Source organism: Mustela putorius, unplaced genomic scaffold, assembly GCF_011764305.1.
Source record: "Mustela putorius furo isolate JIRA1106 unplaced genomic scaffold, ASM1176430v1.1 tig00003853_pilon_pilon_pilon, whole genome shotgun sequence".
In the NCBI taxonomy this organism is placed as follows: Eukaryota; Metazoa; Chordata; class Mammalia; order Carnivora; family Mustelidae; genus Mustela; species Mustela putorius.
Window position 1 is genome coordinate 77,373,030 of NW_025422005.1, and position 24,986 is coordinate 77,398,015.

At 42.4% G+C, this 24,986-nt stretch overlaps 1 protein-coding gene across 4 annotated transcripts in view; it reads right to left on the reverse strand.

Moving 5' to 3' along the window:
* Window positions 1–24,986, reverse strand: part of TGFBR3 (transforming growth factor beta receptor 3) — a 196,923-nt gene that overhangs the window by 15,116 nt on the left and 156,821 nt on the right. For all 4 annotated transcript variants that reach the window (XM_004752607.3, XM_004752606.3, XM_013056153.2 and 1 more), the window contains 8 exons: window positions 23,455–23,644; window positions 21,467–21,801; window positions 20,914–21,066; window positions 18,681–18,818; window positions 18,332–18,490; window positions 14,021–14,320; window positions 11,067–11,187; window positions 1,812–1,853 (listed from right to left, as the gene is read on the reverse strand). In XM_004752607.3, coding sequence (XP_004752664.1) covers window positions 1,812–1,853; window positions 11,067–11,187; window positions 14,021–14,320; window positions 18,332–18,490; window positions 18,681–18,818; window positions 20,914–21,066; window positions 21,467–21,801; window positions 23,455–23,644 — 1,438 coding nt within the window. The remainder of the gene's footprint in view (window positions 1–1,811; window positions 1,854–11,066; window positions 11,188–14,020; window positions 14,321–18,331; window positions 18,491–18,680; window positions 18,819–20,913; window positions 21,067–21,466; window positions 21,802–23,454; window positions 23,645–24,986) is intronic.

Consider the following 24,986-nt stretch of genomic DNA (forward strand, 5'->3'; position numbering starts at 1 on the left):
GAAACGTAAGGTAAGGAAGGATCAACTATTCCTACAGATTCTAATATTTCACTGGTCCCTTCAGATCAAACCCTCCATCTTAACAATTCTGTATTGAATCATTTAAAACAACCCACTTTTTAACACTTTCCCAACCATGATCTTTCTATGAGGGGGACGGAAATACTTCTCGATGTGGAGTGATGTCAGTTTTATGGGCAGCAAAACATATAAATAGAACCAATTGTTCCTCCACTTGGCAAAGATGTTTATATTTGAAATTAATTCCAGGCCACAGAAATAGAACATTTCCTTTCCTTTAAGAGAACTACGTTCTGTGAATCACTTATAAGAAGTTAAAATCAGCTTCCAAGAGGTGGGGTTTTCAGCAGAATAAAATTTCTAAGGTGTCTATTTTTTAAATATAAATTTAAGGTATAGGATCTCCCCACTATCTCAAACCCATTTCTATGCTCCTCTTGAGTCCGAAGTGACTCTGGCTGATCTCTATGTAAATTAAATCTCTTTGCCGTTCATCTTACTTCAGTGTAAAAGACCTAGTTATATAGACAAATGTGACACACATACCCGCCCCTGCTCCGAACAGCCCCACAATTTGTAAGTGCTCAGGAAAAGTATGCCATGCTATTGAAGATTCTGGAATTTTGGAATTTCCAAGTCCTGGTGGCTACTTTTCTAGCCATATGCCCTTTGGTGTGTTAACTTCTGGAATTGGACCTAGCACTACTTCACCTGCTGAAGGCAGGGAGTGAACAAAAGGAGTTTGTAAAAGGTTTGGGGACCTGAGGAAGGAATATGAACTGGAAAGAACTCTGGAGGTTAAGATGAACCAAACCATCCACTCGATTTAATTTAGTCTGTAGGTATGCCTTTTTATGCTTACAGATGCAAAACTGGGGCATGATTGAAAGTTTTTAGTAAAACTCCTCTGAAATTCTAAAAATGGAGATGTCATTTATGAAAATCAGGGTGGGTCGCTTCCCATCTGTCTCTTTGTAGGTTCACGATACTCTTCTGTGATACTGCTGAACTAAGGCACTTAATTAAAACACTGTAGTGCTTTGCATAAAGAAACTCACCAGACTGTTATGTGTATGTGATGAGGTCAGCCATGGAGACTAATCTAGAGAGCTGTAGGGAAGAATTCTCCTCACAAGGCAACAACACCATCTAGAAGAGCTCTGGGTGCAAAGCCAGAAAGCCCAGGTTCTAGTCCTGCCTGAATGCCAGTTATAACCACGGGCAAGTCACCTTAATATTTTTTGGTCAGAATTTCCTTCTGCATAGAGTGACAAAATTGGCCCAGATAAATCCCAACGCACCATTTTATAGTAGTTGGTCTCTTTTCTTTATTTCTTACAAGTCTCCCCTCCTCGCCTTTCCTTACACACGCCCCTTGGACTAGAGATTGTCTCAAAGACACAGCAACTATCTTCCTTTAGCAAGTAACGACTGTCGATGACATGGAAAACACTCCCAGAGATGTGAGTTAATGCTTTTAGATCATAACTGATAAGTATGCAAATAATGAACTCTCTCCAAAGCTAAGTAAGTTACTACCTTCCCATTAAGGCCACACATGCCAGTGGGTCAACAAATTCCTATTTAAAAGTGGCAGGCAGAAAAAAAAGAAAAGATGAAGGAAGGACAGAGGAAAGGAAAAAGTATGAGATTACGAAAAAGGAGGAGACAGGGATTGAGAGCAGAGGTCTTCTTATCAAAACTCAAAGTTTGCCAAATGCTCCATAACCAATTCATTTTTATAAAAAGCCCAGGAGGCTTCCTTTCGAAATAGATGGATAAAGACTTACGTGGAGAAACTGGACTCGGTTCCTTAATGCTTGGACCTGTTTCTGGAAAAAAAAAAACACACACACACACACACAATGAAAAACTTGATGTATTCCATAGAGAAACCAAGTTTTAAGCAAAAGTTCATCACAATCTCAGCAAGGACTGACATGTTCCTATTTGTTAATACTCAGTGAAAGTGTTGTCAGTTATCCTCTTTAGATGTCAAAACTTTAACATGGCTCCTCAGAAATGTTAAACATTGCATTTTGTTAACAATTAATTGTACAGCCTCTCCAATTTGAAGAAAACTCGAAGGCAAACTTAAGGAATTTGAGTCTGACAGTGTGTGTGTGTGTGTGTGTGTGTGTGTGTATACACACCTTTTTATTTATTTACAAGAGGATTCAATACCTTTAAATACCATATTTCTCCAGTACATTCATGCTATTTTTCCACTTCCAAAAATCTTTTAATGTGCACAAGTTTTGTGGGGGCGCCTGGGTGGCTCAGTCGGTTAAGCATCCCACTCTTGTTTGGCTCAGGTCATCTCGGGGTTGTGAGATTGAGCCCCAGATCAGGCTCCACGCTCAGCTCAGCAGAGTCTGCTTGGTTTCTCTCTCTGCCCCCCTACCCCTCGCTCACTCAAATTAATTAATTAATTAATTAAATCTTTGAAAAAGTGTACATAAGTTTTGTAAAAGTATCCTTATTCTTCTTTCCTTAATGCCATTACCCTATAGTTTAGCTCTTTCTTTAAAAAAAAAATAAGAACTTATTTATTTGAGTGAGGGAGAGAATGCACACATGCACTGGGGGAAGGGCTGAAGGAACAAGCAGCCTCCCTGCCTAGTGGAGCTTGACGGGCAATCTTGGGATCATGACCTGAGCCAAAACCAAGAGCTGGGTGCACCTGAGCTACCCAGGTGCCCCTCAGCCTCTTTCATCAAACATCTACATTATTATAGAGCTTCCCTAAATGGTCTCCTTGTTTCCACCCACGGCCCCTGCTCCTGCCCTAAATATTTCCTCCTCCATATTTTCCCTCAGAGTGAATTTTCCAGAGCTCAGAGTTGATTACGTTATTGTCCTGATTAAATTGCTCCATGACTTCCTGTACTCATAGGGGAAAAAAATCCAAACTCCAGTCTGGTACACAGAAGTTCTGCTCTCCTTCTCTACCAGCATATCGCTAGCCTCCTTTCCTAAGGGCCCTTCACCCACACTGGGCTCCTCATACTTATTTAAGCTTCCCCAATTCTCCATGCTGCTGTAGGTCGTCACACTTTGCAAGCCATCCCCTGAAATACCCTCCTCCCCCAGACCTGCTTATTGGTATTTTCACTGGGAGGCCTTCTCTGACTCTCTCAGTGCCACAACCTCCACCCCAGCAGGGCCGGTCTCTACCCCTGTGGCTTACTCCACCCCTCGGTTGTCCTACACAAAACTCCATCACATCCTAATTCTCTAGATTCTTCTCTGCCCTGAGGGCAGGGTATAGTTCTTACTCATCTGGACATCCCAGGGCTCAGCCTAGCAAGGAATAGGCCTGCCAGAAATGTTCCGTGAAGGATGACTAGAATGTTGACGTACTTCTTGACAATGGAGACAACAGAGGGAGCTGGGAATAAGGCTATACAACAGTGCTTGTATACCCTGACATTTTCTATAATGCTTTCATGTTCAAATCTCATTAGAAGTTCACACTAGCCTGTGAGAGAGGCAGAAAAAGAATTCTTATCACTATTTTACAAACGAGCATCCTGAGACTCTGCTATCATGTGACTTGCCCAAGGTCACAGCTGGAAAGCATCAGCGCAGGGGCTGAGCCCAAATTCCCGATTCTGCTTCGCAGGCTACATGACTGGGGAGTGTCACTCTGTGCTTAGCAGGGGAGCACTGATTAAGAAGCTTCTTGTGACTCACGGTGAGAACAGCACAGACCAGGGGATGGTGTATCATGGCCCAATACTTATTTTTGCATGCCTTATGAATTAAGAGTACATTCTGTATTTCTAAGTGACTGGAAAAAAAATTAAAGAATAATATTTTATGACATATGAAAGGTATGTGAAAGTCAGACCTATTCCATAAATCAAGTTTTCTTTGAACATAACTATGTGCATCATTTGTATACTGTCCATGCCCGCAATGCTACAGGAGCAGCAGGGGTCATCAGGGCACAGCCTGTGTGAGAGACAGACCCGAAACACTCCCCAGCTGGCCCTTCCCAGAAAAAGGGTGCTGTGTCCTGGGACAGATTCTGACCCTGCCCTTTAGAGCGGCAAGTGATGAGTGTACTGCACGTACCTTTCCACCTTCATTTTCATTCAGTGAGAAGAACACATACCTTGCGTCAGAATCCACAGTGGAGCAAAAGACATTGTGAAAAATTGACCAAACCAGCAGCGTTTGAGGTCATGTTTACAAAAATAAAGAAGCTACGTAGGATTGTAAATTCTCGGGATTAACTCTAGGGGAAGCAAAGGCACCACAATGGAATGGTGCCCCCCAGAGTTGTGCAATGTGCTGGTGCCAGGGTGAGGATATGTTCAGGTTTTAAAGAGAATTACTAAAATTAAAATAAATGTGAAAGCTTTTAAGGAAATCTTTTTTTTTTTAAGAAAATATAATTCAGGATGCAGAATAATTACCAACTACAAAGTAACACAAGAGACTGTCTCCTAGGAGTCTCATCCCATCAGCCTATTGGCAGAGATAAAATAATGAAGGTGATGCCTTCCATTTACACATGTGTGTAGTGTTTTACAACTGACACAAAGCCTTCTCTTAGATTTTCTCAATTCAACCTCCCAAGAATCCTATGAAGTAGGGGTATCTCACCACAAAACTCTACTTCCAAGAAGCAGTGGTTGGATTCACTGAACTAAGTCCACAGGCATTTAAAGGTCTCTATAGTCTTCATCATATGAGAAATATACACACTTCTGGGAAGAGTTCCATCCAGTCAATCGCCCATGGCTGAACTCTGTCGCTCAGAATCCCTAAGTGGTTTTAAATAATGACTCTCCCCTGAGGAGACCTCACATGTGAGAATGTGGGTTTTAGAGCAAGGACTGTGTGATGGATGGCATTGTTTTAAAATTCTTAATGGATTTAGGCTATGATCTAATCCCTCTCCCCCACCCCAAATAGGGGCCTTCTCTCAGAGCTAAATAGAAACAGTTGTTGCTTATTTCTCCTGGGTGAAGTTTCTCCATAAACAATAACAAGTACAAGCTGCAGCACTGAGGTTATAGGATTTTATCTTTTTTGTTGTTGTTCCAAAAATCCCCAATAACCCGTGTATGACTACGGAGTCTGATCTCTACCAGAACCCTAAAACAGAGTTGACGCGCTGAAAGGAAAACAGGGGAACACAGCAATATTTACTTTTGGTTTAAGGGTACAATTTTAAGAAAGGAACCCTTGCTATTGCTGCAAAGATAATGCTAACAATAGAGATTTATTTGCAGAAAGAACAAACTATAATCAACATTCTGAATTAAGTATCTTCATTTACTCTGGAGCAAAATTCTGTCTGCCTCTAGAACCAAATTTCCCTCCTCAGATGGCTGGGCATGGTTTTCATAAATGGGATATTTTGGGGGTTATGCATGAGTAATGGACCACAGCCTTTAGCCTCCAGCTTTCAATTCAGTTCTCCTAAACATGGTAGATCGAGCAGGCCCACAGGGAAACAAGGTGTTTACTCAGTACCCACATCTATTGGTGTTTGGCAAAGAGAGAGGGAGATCAAGAGGCTAGAGACTCAGGAGGCCTCTGTGCAGATCTCTTTTAACATACAGTTTTTACTAACTTCATTGTAATCAAACCCCTTCTCTGGGTTCTTTCAATATTTATGGCATTCATTCTAATAATTGTCTGGTCACTCCTCTACACCCTTTCACTTGATTGGTAGTGCTTACCTAGGGTGATTTTTGACCCCTGGTACTCCACCAGGACATTTGGAAATGTCTGGAGACATTTTGGGTAGTGGAGGGGTTTGCTATAGGCACCTAGTGAGTAGAAGCCAAGGATGCTATTCCAAAATCCTACAAGGCACAGGATAGCCCTCTACAATAGTTACCCAGCTCAAAAGCATCAATAGAGTCAAGGTTGTGAACCTCTGCATGACACTGTGAAGGCCTTACAGACAGGGTAATGTGTTTACCATATGCCTAGCCTATGGTAGGTACCAATAAACATTTTTTGGAATAACCATAATTGTCATGTGTATCCCAATACTGCGTACATCTCCCCCAAACCAATCTTCATGCTGCTTTCAGGGTAGTCTTCCTAAATGATCTGATCATTGGTTCCTTACCCAAGAGCTTTTTTTTCTTTTTTAAGATTTTTTTCCTTCTTAGTAATCTCCATACCTAACACGGACTTTGAACCCACAACCCCAAGATCAAGAGTTACATGCTCCCCCAAATGACCAGGCGAGGAGCCCCAATCTCTTAGTGTTTCTTCACTTTCAGAGGTGCCATACTGGAATATTTATGGATGAGATGACATGTCTGGATTTCCTTCAAAACAATCCAGGGACAGAAAGAGAGAAAACAAGTCTAGCCATAAATGGGTAGTTGTTGAAACCAAGAGAAGGATTCATGGGATTCATTCTACAATTCTATTCTATTTTTGTATATATTATATATATATATATATATATATTTTCCAAAGTAAAAAGTCCCTACGGTATCCCTCTCCCTTGGGTAAGGACTTAATGACTTAGTCTGTCCATTAAGCATTTCTACCATCTTTTTTACTCAGCTTCTCCTCATCTCTACCTCAGCCTGAGGACAAAAAATCTGGCTGGGTGCATTAGAGTATTTTTGTTCTGGAAAAATCAAATGTGTTCCAAAAAAGGAACGCCTCTCTTGGATTAACTTCCAATTGACGTTCACAACTTTCCCTTTCATTCCTCTTCCACCCCCACTCTCCCCAAAAAACCTAGCTTGGCTGAGAGGTTAAGAGGAAGGAAAGGAAATTAGTATTTACTGAGTGCCCACGATATGCCAGGTGCTGTCCTGAGCACACTTCTTTTTAAAAAGTTATGTAGTGGAAATTCAGTATTTTGGACATTTAACTTGCTAAGAATTACATGTCATATGTAAATCACTCATTTTTTCACCATTCTCAAAAAACTATCACTGACGTGGTATAGCCGTTTTTATTGTGTAAGCCCTAGTGTTCTCAAAGGCCACAAAACTGCTCACGGCATCCAAAGCAAACAGCACTAACATGCCTATACTTCAAACTATTTCAGAAAATATGGTAGGATGGCACTACCTCAACTATTTTAATTGTTTTGCCATAAACCATAATACACATAAAGTATGCATGTTTTCTGGGCTTTTTTTGTGAGTTACAATTCAAAGTCACAGAACTTCTAAATTTTAATACTCCCTTAAACAGCTTACATTTTCCCCAACATCTTACCCTTTGGAGAACAGACATGTTTCCTAAAAGTCTTCATCTTCTTTTCAGTTCATAATCAATTAGAGTATTTGGGTGTGAACTTGAATGCCAATGCGATATGTACGGCATGAACAGGAGGAGGCGGTGGGAAAAGGGTGTGGAGAGATGCCTATGTTGCTGGCAGTTTAATTAAAAACTAGAATCAACCTCCACCTAGCACAAGGCAAAGGGTTTAGGAAGGCACAAACTAGATTCAGAGTGCCTGGATTTGAACCCCAGATCCACCATTTATTTATATGTGGTATGACCTTAGTCAAGTTACTTAATCTTGCTTTATACTTGGCTCACAGAAGGGCTATGAGGATTCAATACAAGTATCCCCACAAAGGATTTAGCACAGGGCTTTGTACTAAGTAAATGCTCAATAAATGTTAGATAATTACGGTTGTCATCTCTATGACTATCATCACCACCAGCACCACCATGTTGGAAGTTTTAGCAGCAAAAGAATTTAACCCAGTGCTGGTTCCCAAAGGACTGAGACGGCGGATATGTGCTGCAGAAGCACAGGCAAGTTCCATTAAAAATGGTGGCCCAGAGGAGGGACCCAGAATTAGTTAGTCTTGAGAGCCTATTCTCTCTGTCCACAGAAGGAAGAAATGTGTCCTGAAATGTGTCCATGCCATTGGCTTTGGGAGCTACAGAGCAGCTCTCTGCTTGGCTATGAAGCTGCTACCCAGAGACTTCAGCTGCTGTTGCCCCAGAAAACCCAAGTGTTAAAAAAATAAGCTGGACTAAATGACCATGAAGACCTGGCACAGCCTTTAAAGAGTATCAGTGTGGTTCAAAGGGACAGTGAAACATCCCACTGCTTGGGCAATTTTTACCCTCAAAATTCATTCTGGTAAGAGATACTTCTGGAGATACTATGGAGTCTGTGGCTTACAAAAGTAACACAAAGCTGTCAGGAAGAACGTTCATGACCCTGTTACTATTCGAATCAACTAACGTTATTAGGCAAATGGTCACATTCCCATTTCAACGGACTATTCTAGTTCACGGAGAGGCAGAGGAAAAGCACAGACTCCAACGGCCTGCATCCTGGAGAAATGATTTCAGAGTCAAAAGAAAATAAACAAAGAAGGTGGAAGAGTCACTCACAGAGCTGAAAACTGCCAGAAAACTGACCCCACTCACTGCAGTTAGAAAGCACATTTGCACACAGCCCCTGGGAAGCTGGCCCATCCACTAACCTTCATTTGTTTAACAAACCTAAGCAATGAACTTTATTCACAACACGGGTCTCTGCTAAAATCTACTCTCCATTAGCAAATCTCATGAAACTTCTTTGATATTTGGTAAAATTTCCTCCTGAACTTCAATAAAAAAAAAAAAAAAAAGCCACTGAACTTTCAGGATAATTACACTAAGCTTAAATAAAAGTAATTACCTAATTTACAAGAGGAATTACTTAGAAAAACACCACCAAACTTAAAAGAAGCATGCATGAATTACTAGAAGTTATACTACTGCAATATTAATGCCCAATTATTGTCGGGCATAGAAAAAACGCAAGCTGCTGCCATCAATTACCCACAGAACTACATCTCTGGAACCAGGTAAGAGTTGTTATTAGTGCAAAGTGCAGCCAGCTGTTGCTCAAATGTGATATACTTTGCAATCCAATTAATTCATTTATTTCCTTCCCCTGTACCCAATAAACAGGGAACTCTTTGGGCAATAAATTCAAAAAACAATTTCTTCCTTTCCTGTACTCCCTCCCTTCCTTCCTTCCTTCCTTTGAAGTAGGCTCCTTGGACCCCAAGGCAGGGCTTGAACCAGCTGAGCCACCCAGATGCCCCTAGGCAATCCATATCAAGAAAGACTGTGGCTGGTACACTTTTTCAAATGGCTGAAAACCAACCAGTCAAAGCAAAACAAACAGCAACAACAAACGAACATCTACTATGTACATTTCACACCGCCTTCAGGATGGCTGGGAAATGTATCAAAAACTATTTTGCTTCTTCAAACAGTAGCTGTGTTACAGCTGAAAGGGTCTCAAGAAGCCATCTGGTCTAAACCCTTCTTTTTCCAGATAAAGAAAATCAAAGTCAAGGACATAAGGAGAGATCTCCCAAGTCCCATAGCCAGTTAGCAGGGAAAGTTAAGAGCTGTGCCCCAGTCTCCTAACTCTAAGCCACACCCGCCCCACGATCTTCTCTTGCCCTTCCAAAGTGAGCATGCCCCTAGGAAGAGGGCAGATGCCATTACCAGATATGTCAGGAAGAATGGCTCTACTATTTGCATAAAGGTCAGGCCACCAAAGAATAAAGTAGACAGCATCCACGTGCCTCTGTTCTACTATTAGGTACTGTGTGCCTCTTCTCTTATCTCTTAGCCCCTGCTACCTTGCCAAATCCAACAGTGCTTAGATCAGAAAGGCCATCCCAGGGCTGCCTCCAAGCCTAGACCTGGTATCAGCTCCACCCAGCAGGTCTCTCAGCCAGTGCTCACCAACCACAGACAGGATGCTGGGTGGCTTTTATCAAGGCTCCAGAGCCATGCTCCTCCTCGCCCCTCAGGGTGGTGGAAGGAGGCCTGGAGACCAAGCCCTGAAATGTCTAACCCCAGAGGCTAGGAACCCACTTTTACTCTCCCAGACTTCTCTTCGTTTAGCACCCTTTGGCAATGTTTCTAAGATAGTTGTAGGTTGTTTTCGGACAGTGACAAATGTAGCTGCCCAGACAGCCCAAATGTGCATTTGCCCCCACCCCCATCAGATGTTGCCAACTGCCTGCTGTGTTCTTGCCCATCCGTGCCCTTCAGCCAGGATGTCCATCCCCATCAGGTGCTCTCCATAGTCCAGAGGGCCTCAGGTCCATTCCTAACACCCTCATGGAGCCCTACTCTGCTTCTCTATTGGTTTGGCTGATGTGGCCTACACTGGGTCTGGCTTTGCCTGGCCTAACCACCTGAAGCCAGACCTCTGAGGACACATCCTTCCTTTCCTTCTACAAGAAAGTGCAGACTGCCGAATGCTCCTGTGTGTGTTTGTGTGTAGGAGGAGACACCTTTTGCTTCAAGCAACAAATGTGACTGTGTACAATTCGGAAACCTGAATTACAAAAATGCATTTGGACAGTGACTCTTAACCTTCCTTCTGCTCTGACCTAAGATGGATGGTATTCACATACACAACACCCTCCCCAACCAAAGGCATCTGTGATTGGGATGCCCTGGGACTGCTTGTACTCAGCACAAACACTACCAGGAGATCATGAAAGATGGGCTGTGGGCTGTTCAATCCTGGTATGCGAGGAACTCAGAGCTTTTCTTGCATACTTGAGGAATATATCTGAATGGTAAGGGAGAATGACATTGGGATAGGGACAACTTTGACTCTGATCTAATATTTAAAGAAATCGCTGGCAAACCTATCATTAATAACTTAGCCATATGGCAGAACAGACCCAACTAAATAAAAGGCTCCTTTGGTAAAAACCCTTTTCTAAAGTTACTAATTGGCCCTTAAGGGTTTTATATTTATTTATTTATTTATTTATTTTAGAGAGAGCACATGAGCAGGGGGAGGGGCAGAGGGCGAGGGAGAAGCAGGCTCCCCAATGAGCAGGCAGCCCAACTCAGGACTTGATCCCATGACACTGAGATCATGACCTGAGCTGAAGTCAGATGCTTAACCAACTGATCCACGTAGAAGCCCAGCCTTTAATGTCTCTTTTGAATACGACTGTATTTTGATTTACTGTGCTTTGATTTTTAATACTGGAACTTCTTAAAATGAGCAGCCCTCAGGCCCCTCATCTCCTACTGAGCCTCCCCAAACGCACCTTTAGCCTCTACTTGCTGGTGGATCACAGCGAGGGGCTTGGTGAATGTCTTCTTATTCTGCATCATGGCCCAGATCATTGAGGCGTCCAGTGAGGTGCAGGCTTCGTCCGGGGGCACACACTGCAGAGAAAGCAGAGCAAAGAGGGTCAGGGGTAACTCTGAGGAGCCCTGCACCAGCCCAGCCTGCACAGTTGTCCTGTGCCCCTTATCAGACAGTTCCCAGCTGTTTACCACAGAAAAACAGGAGATCTGGGGGTTTTCCAAAGAACCATAAATAATCCGGGAGACGAGTGGCAGACCCCGCAGATACAGTCTCAGCTGCACTTGGAAGATTCAAATATCACTGGATGGCTTATAAAGACTGCCTTTCTTCCCCATCTTCCCACAAAACAACTAGGTTTTAGCGTTATTTAGTCTGAAAAGTAAAGAAACTATATGATGAGTGTTGACCCCTCACCAAGGCGGCTTCACAAAAATGGTTTCTGTTTGTGATTTGTGCTTGTGGGAAACGTCACGTGCTGCATTACGAAAGTGACAGATTCTACATGTCTTGTCCAAAAAGATAATCATGGTGTCCAGTTTGTTTGATTTTTTAAATCCTAGTATCGGCTCATTGAAAATGAAGCTTTCCAGGGTCATCAGCTATAGGGTTCCAAACTGGAGCCCTGGGGACCCGTATCCAGGTGTGGGGACCATGAGATCAGCTACTTCCAGTTATTTTCAGGCCTCCAAATTAGAATTAGCATGCCTAGCCTTGTTTACCTGTTTTTAAAAAGTGATCACACTCCAGTCCCTTTTTCTTTCAAATAACTTTAGTTCCTTGTCTACGCTCATCAATAGGTGAAACTCAAGACATCTACCTGCTTTTGTTGTCAAGAAACAGATCTATCCTTTAAAGAGCCTAGAGCTAGCCATCCCCCCAAACCAGTAAATTTCTAATCACAAAAGAGCACAGTGTTTTGACTTTATTGTCACTTTTGCTCTGAGCAACATACTGTAGGAAGACAACCCCTCCCTCTCCCTCAAAACCCAGGGAAAGGTTTTAACACACAAGCCTCTTGCACCAGGAAACAACAGAAAGGCCTCATTATTGCAAAGATTTGCTTTTTAGGAAAAAGCCTTCTTACTGTGCCGTTAATTCTTCAGTTAAGTAAGGGCTCAACGAGTGTATGTCCAACTCACTGCTCAATTCTGGACAAGATACCCAACTCCAGTTTCCTCAGCTAAGAGCAGGACCAGACTCAACGATCATTGAGAACTCCTCCTGGAAAGACTCTTTTGCTCTATCATCTGAGAAGTCACTAGAACTGTGGAGATATTAACCACGAGCAGTAAACATGAAGACAGTGGTAATAGCTTATCGGAAGCCACTGCTTTATCAACGGCGGACTGTTGTCACACCTACTACCTCCCTGGCTACTCTGCTCTCTAGAGGAGTCAGGTACTCGTACTTCACTCTTACAGGTGAGGCCATGCAGACTCTCAGACAGAGGTCAGGGAACTTGCTTCAAGTTCTGTTAGTAAGCAGCAAGCCATTCTTCTCAGTCCCCATGTCCTTTCTAGTGTAAGTCGGGACTATAGGGTCCCATCCATGTCATCCACTGAGACTTGGGAGCTCTCTACAGAATGTTGTGGAAGGAAACACTAGGGTTAATTTTTACATGCTAACATGCTACGGGTGGTGCCAGGCCAGGCTCAGAGAGAGGTAACAACCAAGCCACCATGAAGACTCCTAGAGTAACTGCCAGGCCTCCCCTCCTAAATCCCTCACTCCTTAAAGTCATCCTTCAGCTGCAGGGAGCAGCTGGGTCTCCCAGCCAAGCATTCAGTGACCCTCTGCCACAGTCCACTGATGGCCACTGGAAGGCGAAGGCTACAGCATCCGTATTGCCAAAAGCAACCTAAAGAACATGGTCTGAATCATCTTACACATTCATGCTCCCAAATGATTATGACCAGCTTTGCAACATTTTCATACCCAGTATAAATTTTTCTTTGGTGTTGTCAGAGAAATGGATGGCCAGGGGGAATGTAACAGTGTAAAGCATTCAGATTAGTGGCTATCTAGCCCCAATAATGTAATTATTCCTCCTCCCTCTGTCCCCCTATCGTACAACCTACATATTAAGAGAGGATTCCATACATAAATTTATTGATACCGCTCAATCATCACTTTTAGACACTGATGGATATGTGACTACAAAAGTCTTATAAGTCAGCTGATACTGTGTAAGATAATTGCAAAAAAAATGCATGTATGGAATTATAAATAATCATGGCAGATCACAGACACAAAACTATGGCAGAAGACACCTTTCTCACACCAGGCCCAACTAATGAGGTATCGTCATTAACCTTGCAGACTCTCCCCTACACAGTCACTCCAGTGAGGTCAAAGTGTTCTGATTAGTGTTGTGGCAACAGAATGTTTAATATGGGGAGGGATAGGAGGCAAACACGATGAGCCAATACGAAGCTGAGAAAAATTAAAATGTTTGTTAGTTTCCATTAGAAGTCCTCCTGAGACAAGTCAACCTTATAATTCACACAGAGAAGGTCAAAAAACAATTGCAATACAGGTCTCAGTGGGACCTGGGAAAATTAATCCTCACACTGAACTTGTCCTTTTGGATCTCTGCTTCTGGCGCTGCACACTATCCGAACTGCAAAGATAAAGCCAGACCTCTCCCTCATGGAAAACAGTCTTGATTTATCATTTGTAAGATACTACTAAGTAGCATGCACGGAAAAAAAAAGTCATACTGTCGGATTTATTCTCTAAGACTCCATAAAACTCCCGGTTCCCTGCTAACACACATTTTATTACTTCAGTTGGGCAGTTCCCAAACCAAAAACCTCAACCTGCAATAACTCGTGATTAAACTTCTCCGGCAGGTCACTGCCTCACCTAAAAATGTCAAAATAACATAGAGATGGATGAAGGCCCGCTCACCTTAGGTAACTTCTGGGGGTCCTTTTCCTTCTTGGTGCACAACGTGAGCTCACATTGTAGAAAGAGCAGGGAGGTGTTGAAAATGGACTTAAACACAAAGCTGAACCGCTTCTTGTCCACCTCAGCTTGCGGGACTGGAAAGTGCACCCTCTTGGGATTATAGAATTTCACAGATTCATCTTTTGGACAAATGTTTTCAATGATGGTGTAATCGGACATCCTATCAGGGTTTGAATATGGAGAGATAAAGCATGTCTGGATGGCAAATCCCAATTCTTGGTCAGCCTTAGTGACAGACACCTACAAAACAACAGAAAGACCAATCAGAACCAAGCGGGCCTGTTACTTCCACTTTAGGCTACATGGTGCTTCTGAGGAGGGACACAGCTTGATATTCATGACATTCTTATCTCATCTCCTTTCTAATTACAAAAGTAACATATACTCATTAAAAAAAGATGTCTCCCATCTAGACTTGGTATGGATAACAGTGAATTATTTAGTTCAAACGCCAGGTCTGGAAGAGTGTAATACAAGATGAATTAAGTCTCTTCAACCTTCCATAAGTCCTCTGGGAGATAAAAACAAAAGCATGGCGTGCACCTAAAGTGGATTTTCCAAAATAAACAAAACTCCAACAGGCGAAGCCCCAAATGTCATAATACCAGGTCATGTCTCAATGGTGTACCACCTGTAAAACAAAATATTTTTCAGAACTACTCACAAAATAAAGTACAGAGGCAGAATCTATTTAGCCCAGGCAGAGAGGACTGAACTTCTAAACTGCCATGAGCCAGAACGAGCCTACAACACTGCAGCAAACCTACAGATTCCTCTCAAGTCCGGCTTTATAGCAAGCAGGCAGAGTGGCCTCTGGGGTTTGGTGTCAGGGACCATTGCAATCTGGTGGCGATCACAAGCCTGGCAAAGTGTCCTAGCAGCTCACAGGTCCAAACCAGGCCTTGCCAAGTACTCTCCCTTCACTCTTTAAGCCCAAGGGTATTTTAAGGGAAATCTAATCTGGAAATGTTTCCAACTCATTATACTTCCCTCTTACAAAACATTTGTATGGGCTATGTCCAAACCTTGTTAAGGTTCTTTTCTTTAGAAACAGGAAGTGGTGTTTGGCCAAGTATAAACAGAATTCAAACCTCAACTATCCTGAGCTCAGCTAAAATCCCCAGGCCAGAGTGGATTCTCCATTTGGTGACCCACGGATTGCTGCATGAACTGCCTTTCCCCACATGCCTCATTCCTTGACTAAACTTAGGATCAAAATAAACTTAAACACTTTAGAAATAAAGTCAGTCCTTAACCATAAGCCAATAGCTCCAGAATCCTTTCAAAAGGCGAGGAGATATAAACACACTTTCCATTCTGAGAACACAGGGAAAACCCCTGACATCGCATGGGGCTCTGAGGACACAGCACTATTTTGAAAGATGCCTCCGTGGTTAACTACAAGACACTCAGCAACGAAGATGATTGTTACCATATCACTTTGTGGTGCCTTAAAGCTCAAACCATCTGAATAATCTGGTGAGATAAATGGTTTCATCTCCTTTAGATAAATGGAGGAAAAAATGAACATACAGGATTGACGACGTGTTCAAAATTCTACCTTGGAAGCACTGGATAAAACCAAGCCTTAAACCCAGGTCTTCTGACCTCTAGCCCATTTTCTCTTTACTATTTCACTGTAGCCACAGCGTCGAGTCAACTAAACCTATGATGTGGCCTTAGGAGAACACCTGGTGAGAAATCTTGCTAGGAAGTAGTGTTTGGGAGTCTGTAAATATTCACACATCATTATTTTGCCAATATTTCTGAAAAATAAGATATTTTATCTGGAAATGATGGCAAATTACATATATTGTATTACTAAAAAGTGCCCTTTAACAAGAACTCATAACCCACAAAGCAAACATGCAGACAGAGTAAGAAATGTAAATCTTTTCTTGAATTTCAAAGAAAGTATATTCTGGTAGGAACTCTAGGGTATCCCAAAAAGTTGCTTTAGAGAAAAAAATAGTATCAGCAAGTCTTTCACTGTAAAATGGCCTGCTCGGGGTGGGGAGGAGTGGGCATAGTCAGTTAAGAGGCTACCTCTTGGTTTCAGCTCAGGTCGTGATCTCAGGGTCGTGAGATCGAACCGCGCACCGGACTCTGCGCTGAGTGTGGAGCTTGCTTGGATTCCCTTCTCTCATCCTCTACCCCTCCCCCACTCTGATAAACAGATAAATCTTGTAAAAAATAAAATGGTCTGAAAATGAGTACTAGAAGAACTACAGGTCTCAGAGGGAGAAAGGCCCCAGGAAATCGTGTGGCTCATGCCCTGTGAATTGTGAGCCTCAGTTTCCTCCCATACAGAAGAAGGGCACCAATACCTATGAAAAAGGTAGATCTAGATCAGTTATTGTGAGGATGTGTAAAGTCACAATGACACAAACAACACAGTTCCCAGCTAGTCAATACATGACAGCCCTAACTAGCAGTACTATTCTAGATTTGAATTTAAGGGGTTACCAACAGTTCTTTTTAATTCCCCAAGATAAATGTACTAACAGAAAAGCTGCCATTGTGTGACCAACCATCACCTAGAGATGACCAAAGACCAGGTGGCAAAATCGATGATGTCTTGGATTAAAGGAAAGGATATGGTTGAGAAGGAACATGATTCTGGGGGTGTGCTAGGATGGCTGGGACAAGAAACTTGGAAATAGTTCTTCAGACCAAGCCAATAATTCGGTGAGTTTTACCTGCCTTAAATTAAAACATTTTCCTACCAGCATTAGACTCCAAACAGAAACAAAGATTAGGTGTGGGTTGCTACCTTAGAGTCTCTCTTTTAGTTGGATTTAAACAACTTTAAAATAAAGCTGTTTGAAACATATACCACCCTCCTCAAATTCTCAATACATTTGGTATTTAAAATGGTAGCAAAAAGATTCAGTCCATTTCTTTGTCATCAGTTGACAATGTCTTTGCCTAACTTTAACTATGAAAAATACAAATGATATGTGGAAAGTTATAAGCGTGAAAATAAGTGAAAAAAGAATTTCAAGTAAGCAGCACTGGGTGGACTGGGGAGAAAAACCAAAATGTCCACCAGGGTGGGATACAGGAGGAAGACTGGTCAGTGATGAGCACATAGCAGCAAAGCCATGAATTAGCCAAGCCAGGTCCACGTTTGGAAAAGAACAAACCCCAGTTAAGCAGGGCCCCCTAAAATCCAGGGCACAACGCAGAGTCAGTCACTGCCCAAATACACACATGTGGATTGTGCAGCCAGAAATGCAAGAAGAAAATAATGATCTTGGATAAGAAGAGATCTCTAATTAGGAACAGCATGTAGAAAGCAGTATATTTTCCCCAGTAGTGAAAGAAGGTATGCCCAAAGAAAGAGAAGACCTCTCAAAACAGGGAATCAAAAAAGAAAAGAGATCCAGGAAAATATCGAGAGCCAGTGGGCTCTATCCCAGAATCTGAACAAATGTGAAAGTTGTTTATCTTTCTAAAATAGAAATATGTGCTCTGAAGTCACTTGCAACGTATGGAAGTATCCCATTTCGACCCCGTGAGCTTCTCACTCCTCCTACAGTGAAGCAGAACAGCAGCTTGCAGTTTAACCCCAAAACTAGACAACCAACAGATGTGCTGGGGCCAAAAAGATATTTATCTTTTTCTAAAATCTAATCTGAACCTGGATATTTGCACTGCTAAGAAGTCACATTTTCTCCTCTTTAAATGGCACTTGGAGGTTAAATGATGGTAGCATCTAGCACATAATACTATGGACTCTCGAGCTGGACAACCTGAGTATGGACCAGACTCTGGAATCTACTGGTTACTAATTGTGATCTTAAACGAGTTTGTGCCTCAGTTTCCTCACCCCTAAAATGGGGATACTAATAGTCTTATGTCGGGGAGCCTGGCTCAGTCAGTTAAGTATCTGCCTTTGGTGTGAAATATTCCTGGTTAGCCCTAACACTGCAACTATTGAATCCCTGTTCCAAAAATGCTAAGGACATACAAGAACAGGACTTTATTAACAGAATTCACACCACCGATTTTTAAAAAGCATTCATCTGTAAAACACTCTCCTCATGTACCAAATCCTGCAATGTCTCTCTTTGGTCAGAAATCAACCTGGATGCATTTTCTGAGCCCAGCCCTCACCCAGAGCTGGTTGAGGGCTGCGGGGAAGAACACGGGGAGGGCTTCTCCAGCAGGTGTCTTGGCTCTGCTCCAGAAGCTGTAACAATTCTGCCCCAACCTTAAAAGCCCAAGGATAATGTCCAGGTCTCATACCTCAACATAAATGTGTCCATTCTCTGCCACAGAGAAGACCCCCTGAGAGGGCACGAGAAAGAGGTCAGTGTTGTACAGCTCCATGTTGAAAGTGATGTTTCTGTTGGGTGGGTCCTGGAAGCTACCGGGATTCCCCACCTGCCGCAGGCTGCAATTAAACTGGGGAAAGCAAGCAAACAAACAAAAGAGAGATAAATCACAGTGAAATGAAGGGTGAAGACCCCGGAACTTAGTAAGCTTTGGTCTTTAACACCCATTTCCCTCCCTGTCCCCCACTCAATAGTTCCTAACTAAAGCTAACCAAAAAGACAACATTCTCACAAACTACCTGCTGCAAACCAGCACATACCATGACAACTTCAGGTCGGCTGAAGGAGGTATCTCCTTCATCCATATCTCCCGGAAATCCATTATCCCCTGACTCCAAATCTTCGTAACCATCTGGCCAGCCGCTACTATCTCCAGGCGATGGAACCTGTATCACAATCTAAAAGGCAAAGAAAGCACAGACAATGTTGTTAAAACACCAAAACACATGATTTGGTTCTACTTCACACAAACACCCATGTATAATTCAGATGCCAACTGAAAATCGGAATTTAAAACGCCAGTTACCAAAATAGGGCCGAATGGGGCTGTCAGTAGGCCAGTCTACACTGGAGGGAAGGGGGCTTCTTCTTAGAGGGCTTTTCTTTACATCAAAAATACTAACAAATACTAAGGCAGACTAATTTAAAGAGCTTTTCTTATTTGTATCCATCAAGATTTGTATAAAGTTTGAGTTAGAAACAAAGTACCTAATGTTTACTGTTGAGCCAGTTTCCTCAATTTTTCTCTGTACTCATCTATCTTTCCCTCATTTCATTTCCTCCCCCATATATTTGTGTATGGTGTACGGATGCAGAAAAGAACCATGTTTTTATCTATGACAATCTATCTTAATGTTAGCTGAAATGACTATTCCTAGGTTAGTTCTAGACAACATGAAAAATTCACGTGAGGACCATGACTCCATAAATAAAACCCCAATTTCTTTGCATTTATAGAATAGTCACATTTTTTGTTTGGTTTTGTTTCATGGGCTGAGACTGCTGAATATGGTGCAAAACAAAAATATATACTAAGTCAGAAAATTGCTACAGTTATAATTGGAACAGCTACAATAATCACTGAAGGGAACAGAATGGGAAGAGAATGTAGGAAAACCACCTCTCCATTCTTTACCAGTTCCAAAGAAGGAAGTATTGATGGAACTGAAGCCAAGGACCTAGGACATTGTTTACTCTAGGTATCATCATCATACCCATGAGAAGAAAAGGATTTCAAGGGCTTAAGATATACCTTTCTCTTCTGAGCCAGAAGTTACCTTTTTCTTTTTAAACTTAACAGATTACCATAGCCTCTTATTGGTGTTAATTTAGCCATAAATGTAAAATTCCAAAATGAAGAATATCAGTAATATATGCCATTCATTATATCTGGAAAAACTGGATAATGTAAGAAAATTAGTGTTGGAATTGGCAGGAGCGCATTTATCATAGAGCTCAACGGCTAATAAATTATTCCAGTAACAAAGGGAGATGAGCTGGGCCAGCCAGCCTGGTATAGGGGAAAGATCAGTGGAGGAGAGGTCAGGAAGCTGGATTCAGTCCTGGCTCTGCCCTTAACTAGTTCCTCAAATCTAAGCAAGTCTCTTAACTCCCAGCAGTTCAATTTCCTCACCTGTGAAATGAGGAAGTTGAATGAGATCATCTTAAGGTTCTTTCCAGCTCAAACACTCTGAGTCTGAAGAATAATAAACTTGGGTCCATAGGAGAGTGAGTGCCCATGTAAGCCACACTGACAAAACACCTGATCTCCAGTCTTTCTTCTGGATGGGTCAAGTGTATCTACTGCAGGGCAGTGGGATGAACACAAATGACAGTCGCACCCTCCCTGTCCTGTGCCACAACTGAACTCAGGGATTTATAAGCCTTATTTTTACTCTCAGAAGTATAACCTGAGCTGCAAAACGAACATTATAAAGTGCTTTTGAAATTTCATGTTTCAAATTCTTTTAATAGTCACAGACTAGTGTGTATTTCTGCAAGAACAGACTTAATCGAAGAAAGACGATTCAGATGAATGAGCTGACAAGAATGATTTCTGGAAAGTATAGGTTAGCTATTGCAGTGGACTACCATTGGGGGCAATCTATGTAATCTCCCTTGGCATAATGTCAAAAGTAGGAGATCTGCCTCAGTTTAGGATCTTTTTCAGAGGTAGAGAGAGACTAAATAATCATTTCCTGAGGACCCTTTTCGGATTTCCCTTGGTTCTTCTGTTCATGAGGAAGGGAGAAGCCCTCCCACTTCTGGACAAGATTCAAACGAGGCCACAGAGACCACAGAGCTGGTTAGCTCAGTTGTGTAGACAACTGAGGGTCAGAGTACATCCCATTTTGTTGAGAACTGGTGCTTGGCTTTCTTTAGGCCTGGGGTCTACACCCCTGCTCATGGTCATAGAAACTTGAAGGCTATTTTTAAGGTAACACTCAGCAAGGCTCTGGCAAAGGGCCAAGCTTTGTTTCGGCGAACACTCACGGAGTTATAGTAAACCACACCATCTGGGGCTGATCGCCGGTGCCGAGTCCCACAGCCGTTCAGCGGAGACTCCAGAATGAAGTGGGTGCCATTCATCGTGGCCTTGCAGGTAGGATCCAACAGGGTGAGCTCCATCCCTGAGTAGCTGTTGGCCTGAAACAACCACCACTAAAGATGTAAAAGGGGGGGCCCACAGGCAGATCTGCCGCACAAAGGGAGCACGTTTTGCCGGGTCTCCCCATACAGGGTTGGCGGCTGGAGGCCTGCATTTCCCTTCCCCCTTGTTTCCTCCCAACGTACCCAGGATTGTGTTTGTTGGCCTTGGAAATTCAATACCAAAATATTGACACACGAGAATCTGGAACCCCCCTCAACTGAGAACAACAGGACCCGAGTGAGAATCACAGCCAAGGGGAAGTGAGTCCATCCAACTGAGCAAACAGAATCAAGTCCCCAGAGCTCAAAAGTGAAAGAGGGAGAAGGAACTAACTCACACACACTGGGGCAAGATGGGAAAGGAGGGGCTTTCTCTTCTCTAAGAAATTGCACTGACCTGAAAAGAATCTTTTTCTACAGCTACGATCATCTTCTCTTTGTCACATTTGACTGACAGGGCAACCTCCACATTCCCCTGCACCTCCTCGGGCTCTTGGGGATCAGGAAACAGTTGTATGCTGGGGAGGAGAGGGTCCTTTGGCCGGGGGATTCCATCTTCTTCCCCTTCCCTCTGGCCTCTCCTGGAGAGATCAGGGAAAGGAAAGGGGAAACCTCCATTGCGGCCTCCCCCTCCTCGGATGGGTGGGTTCTCCAGGGCAGGCAGGGTGCCGGGGTCCAGCAGGATCCGTAGCTCAGGAGGGATGGTATGTACCTCTTCATCTCTCATTTCCTCTGAGGGTGACAGAAGAAGGCAAAACATCATCAGTATCTGATGCCAGGCCCCAGTCATCATCATTAGCAGGAAGAACAAGAGGAACTAGCACAGAATGGGAGTGTGTAAAATTACTCTTAACAAGCAATGTGTAAAGGAGATGGGGATCTGGAAGCCTGGATTCTAGTCCTCGTGTTCTTTCTGAGTGGCACTAGGCCATGGCTTATTTCTCTGTGTCTTGGTTTTCTAATTTTTAAAATTGAGGTTGTATTAGACCAGGAGTTCTCTACTTTGGCTACACATTAAAATCATTTGGGAACTGAGAAAAATTCCCTATACCCAGGCTGTACCCCAGGTCAAATAAAAATCAGACTCTCTGGAGCGGCACCTGATCATTAACATGTTTAAAGCTCTCTGTATAGGTCCAATGTACACCCAAGGTTGAGAACCACGGGACTAGATAGCTTCTAAGGCTCTATAAGCTATAAAAATCTGATTTGATAAAGTTATTGGGACAATAATATTCTTCAAGTGCCAATGAAATATCTCCCTTGAATCTAGGAATTCTTTAATTTCTTGAAATGGTATTGGCAATTTAAGATTATTTGCTACCTCCTTTCTGCCTGCTAAATTCTAACAGATATCTGGGCACCCTGGCCTGTTAGAACCTAGTCCTGACAAGAAAAAGCGGCTTAGGCACACATTCCTTCAAAGAGAGAGGCATATTTTGACATGATGAATGCTCAGTGTTCTGTCCTATTTTCAGCAATTTAGGGAAGAAAATTTTTCCCACTATTGTCTATATCCAGTCTCAAAGACAATGCCTGAGGTCAGCCCACCTCAGTGGGAGCAGGGAGTGAAGACAACCAGAGGACATTAACTCTCCTTCAATACTATCTTTTGGAAAGAGATGGCCCAGCCATATGGATCCAAAAGAAATCAGAGCTCTGGAGGGTTTTTAATTTGTATATTGACAGAAACCTTCACAACTCTTTGAGATGGGGCCTATTTTTTTCTCCCATATTACTGAGGAAGAACCTGAGGCTCAGAGGTAAGCAACTTCCTCCTCAAACAGTGAATAAACGGCCCGTACTGAGGCTTGCTTGGTAGTGATACCACTGGGGTAAGGAACAGGTCTGGGGAGCAGAAAACTTGGGATTTGAGTCTCACTAGCTGTAAGGCTCTGGAAAAACCTCACGAACCTGTTCATATTCCACTTTCTGCTCCACCCAGCGGGGGCAAGAACTCCTGTGTGCCCACTGGTGAAAGCGAGAAAAGTGCCTGGTGACTACTGTCCTCCAAGATACAGCCTGCCCTAGGACTTCACCCCTGTAGTAGGGACAGCTGTATGTCAGCTGTAGTGATTAGCAGGCACTTCTGAGAGAAGAAGCCAGGCTAATTTGTTCTTAATGTAATCACAGTGAATTATGTGATCTATAATGAAGGTCTCCAACTTGCAATCAACTCTGTTACCAAAAAATCTGTACCAAAGATCATTTCCTCAAAATAATCTATCACAATGCTAGATAACCTTAAGCTTTATAGTCAAATGAATCATCAAAATTTACAACAGAACAACAGCACCATATAAGCTGAAATGAGAGTTCCTCATTGGAAAGCCTCATTTGGTAAATATTTTTACTTCAGGGAAAAAAAAAAAAAATCACACTTACCATTGTTTTCAAGCCGAAGATGGAATCTATTAGCCACAGGAGCCACTGTATATGATGTTACTGGATTATAGTCGTTGTCCAAAGCCCACTTGACCAGATTCTCTTGGGTTGAAGGAATGTCATCTCTTATGGATTTGGTCATTATCATGGATCTTTCACTCTCTTTCCCAAAGCCAATACTGTTAGGAGCCTGAAGATAATAGCAAAATTTCACTCATGAGTCTATAACTAAACAGTGCTTTGAGTAAGAATTAAATATCTGAAACATACAAATTCTATATTGTAGATGAAGGAACTATGTATTCTTTTGATCCCTATTTTCCTCGGGCTAAGGACACTGATACGAAAATCTTTAATAGCAGATTAAGGGAAATCTATTCATGCTGTTTGATCATGCCATTTGGGTGGCTTATATTGATAAAAATAACCCAATGATCACCAAGTAGCTACATATGGTGTACACCTAGTATGTTCCTACAGTTAATGTTTAAATTATATGTACATACATACCAAACTTTCCCTTATTTTTATTTAAAATGATGTATAAAGTATACAGATGTACATGTTATACTGCCAAAAATATATCCATCCTTCTATCCTATCTCCTATACCCTAGATTTAAATGACAGAAGGCACAATCTAGTTACTTCACTATGGAGACCATCTCATCTTTGTAGACTATTAAATCCCTTATGGTGAATCAGTGTTGGTATTTCAGTTGTAATTTATACTCCATTTAGTGATCCTGTCATTGTATTCATTTGTCAATTTTATTAAGTGACTATGCTTAGATTTTATTTTAAATATAAATATATTAACATTAGTTAATATGAGAACCAATATTTTTATACCTCTGAGAACCAATATTTTTATCCAGCTATACAAGGTGACTTTCACTTCGTAGTTAGTTACAAAATTAAAAGTGAATGACAGAAATCCTTCCAAGAAAGGACTGAGTAACCAAGACATGGACGGTAAATTTCCACACCACCTGGCTCCCAGGGTAGTGATCTTGTCAGATAGTGAGCTGAATGCTGCAGGGGATGTCAGCTGAATGCTGCAGGGGAGACGCCAAGGAGAAGGCACCATATTTTCAACAAATGCTCCAACAAGGCTGGAAAGCTCTTCCAGCCTGCAGATTAGACCATTTTCATGCCATATAAAGATCACTTTAATTTCCATGCCCAATTATTTTCTCCTGCATACATGCAGCATTTTTTCCTAAATTCCCCATTTGTTTCCCATTCTGTTTGCCCCTAACATGACTAAATATTAATCCTTTCCCACTGTAAAACCATTGAAGACTCTCATAGGCTCTAAGTTCTCTTGGCCTCTTTGGTTGTGGGATATTGGCTGAGGACACATATTTTCAGTTCAAAGCTCAGATGATCTCCCCCGCTACATTTTCCTGCTACCCAAAGTGCTTATCCGAAACTGCCCAGCTGGCCAGTCACAATCATGCATGCAAAGGAACCAGACAGAGCTTTAACCATGCTTCGCAGCCATCTGTGAAAAACTCAGTTTCACAGGTT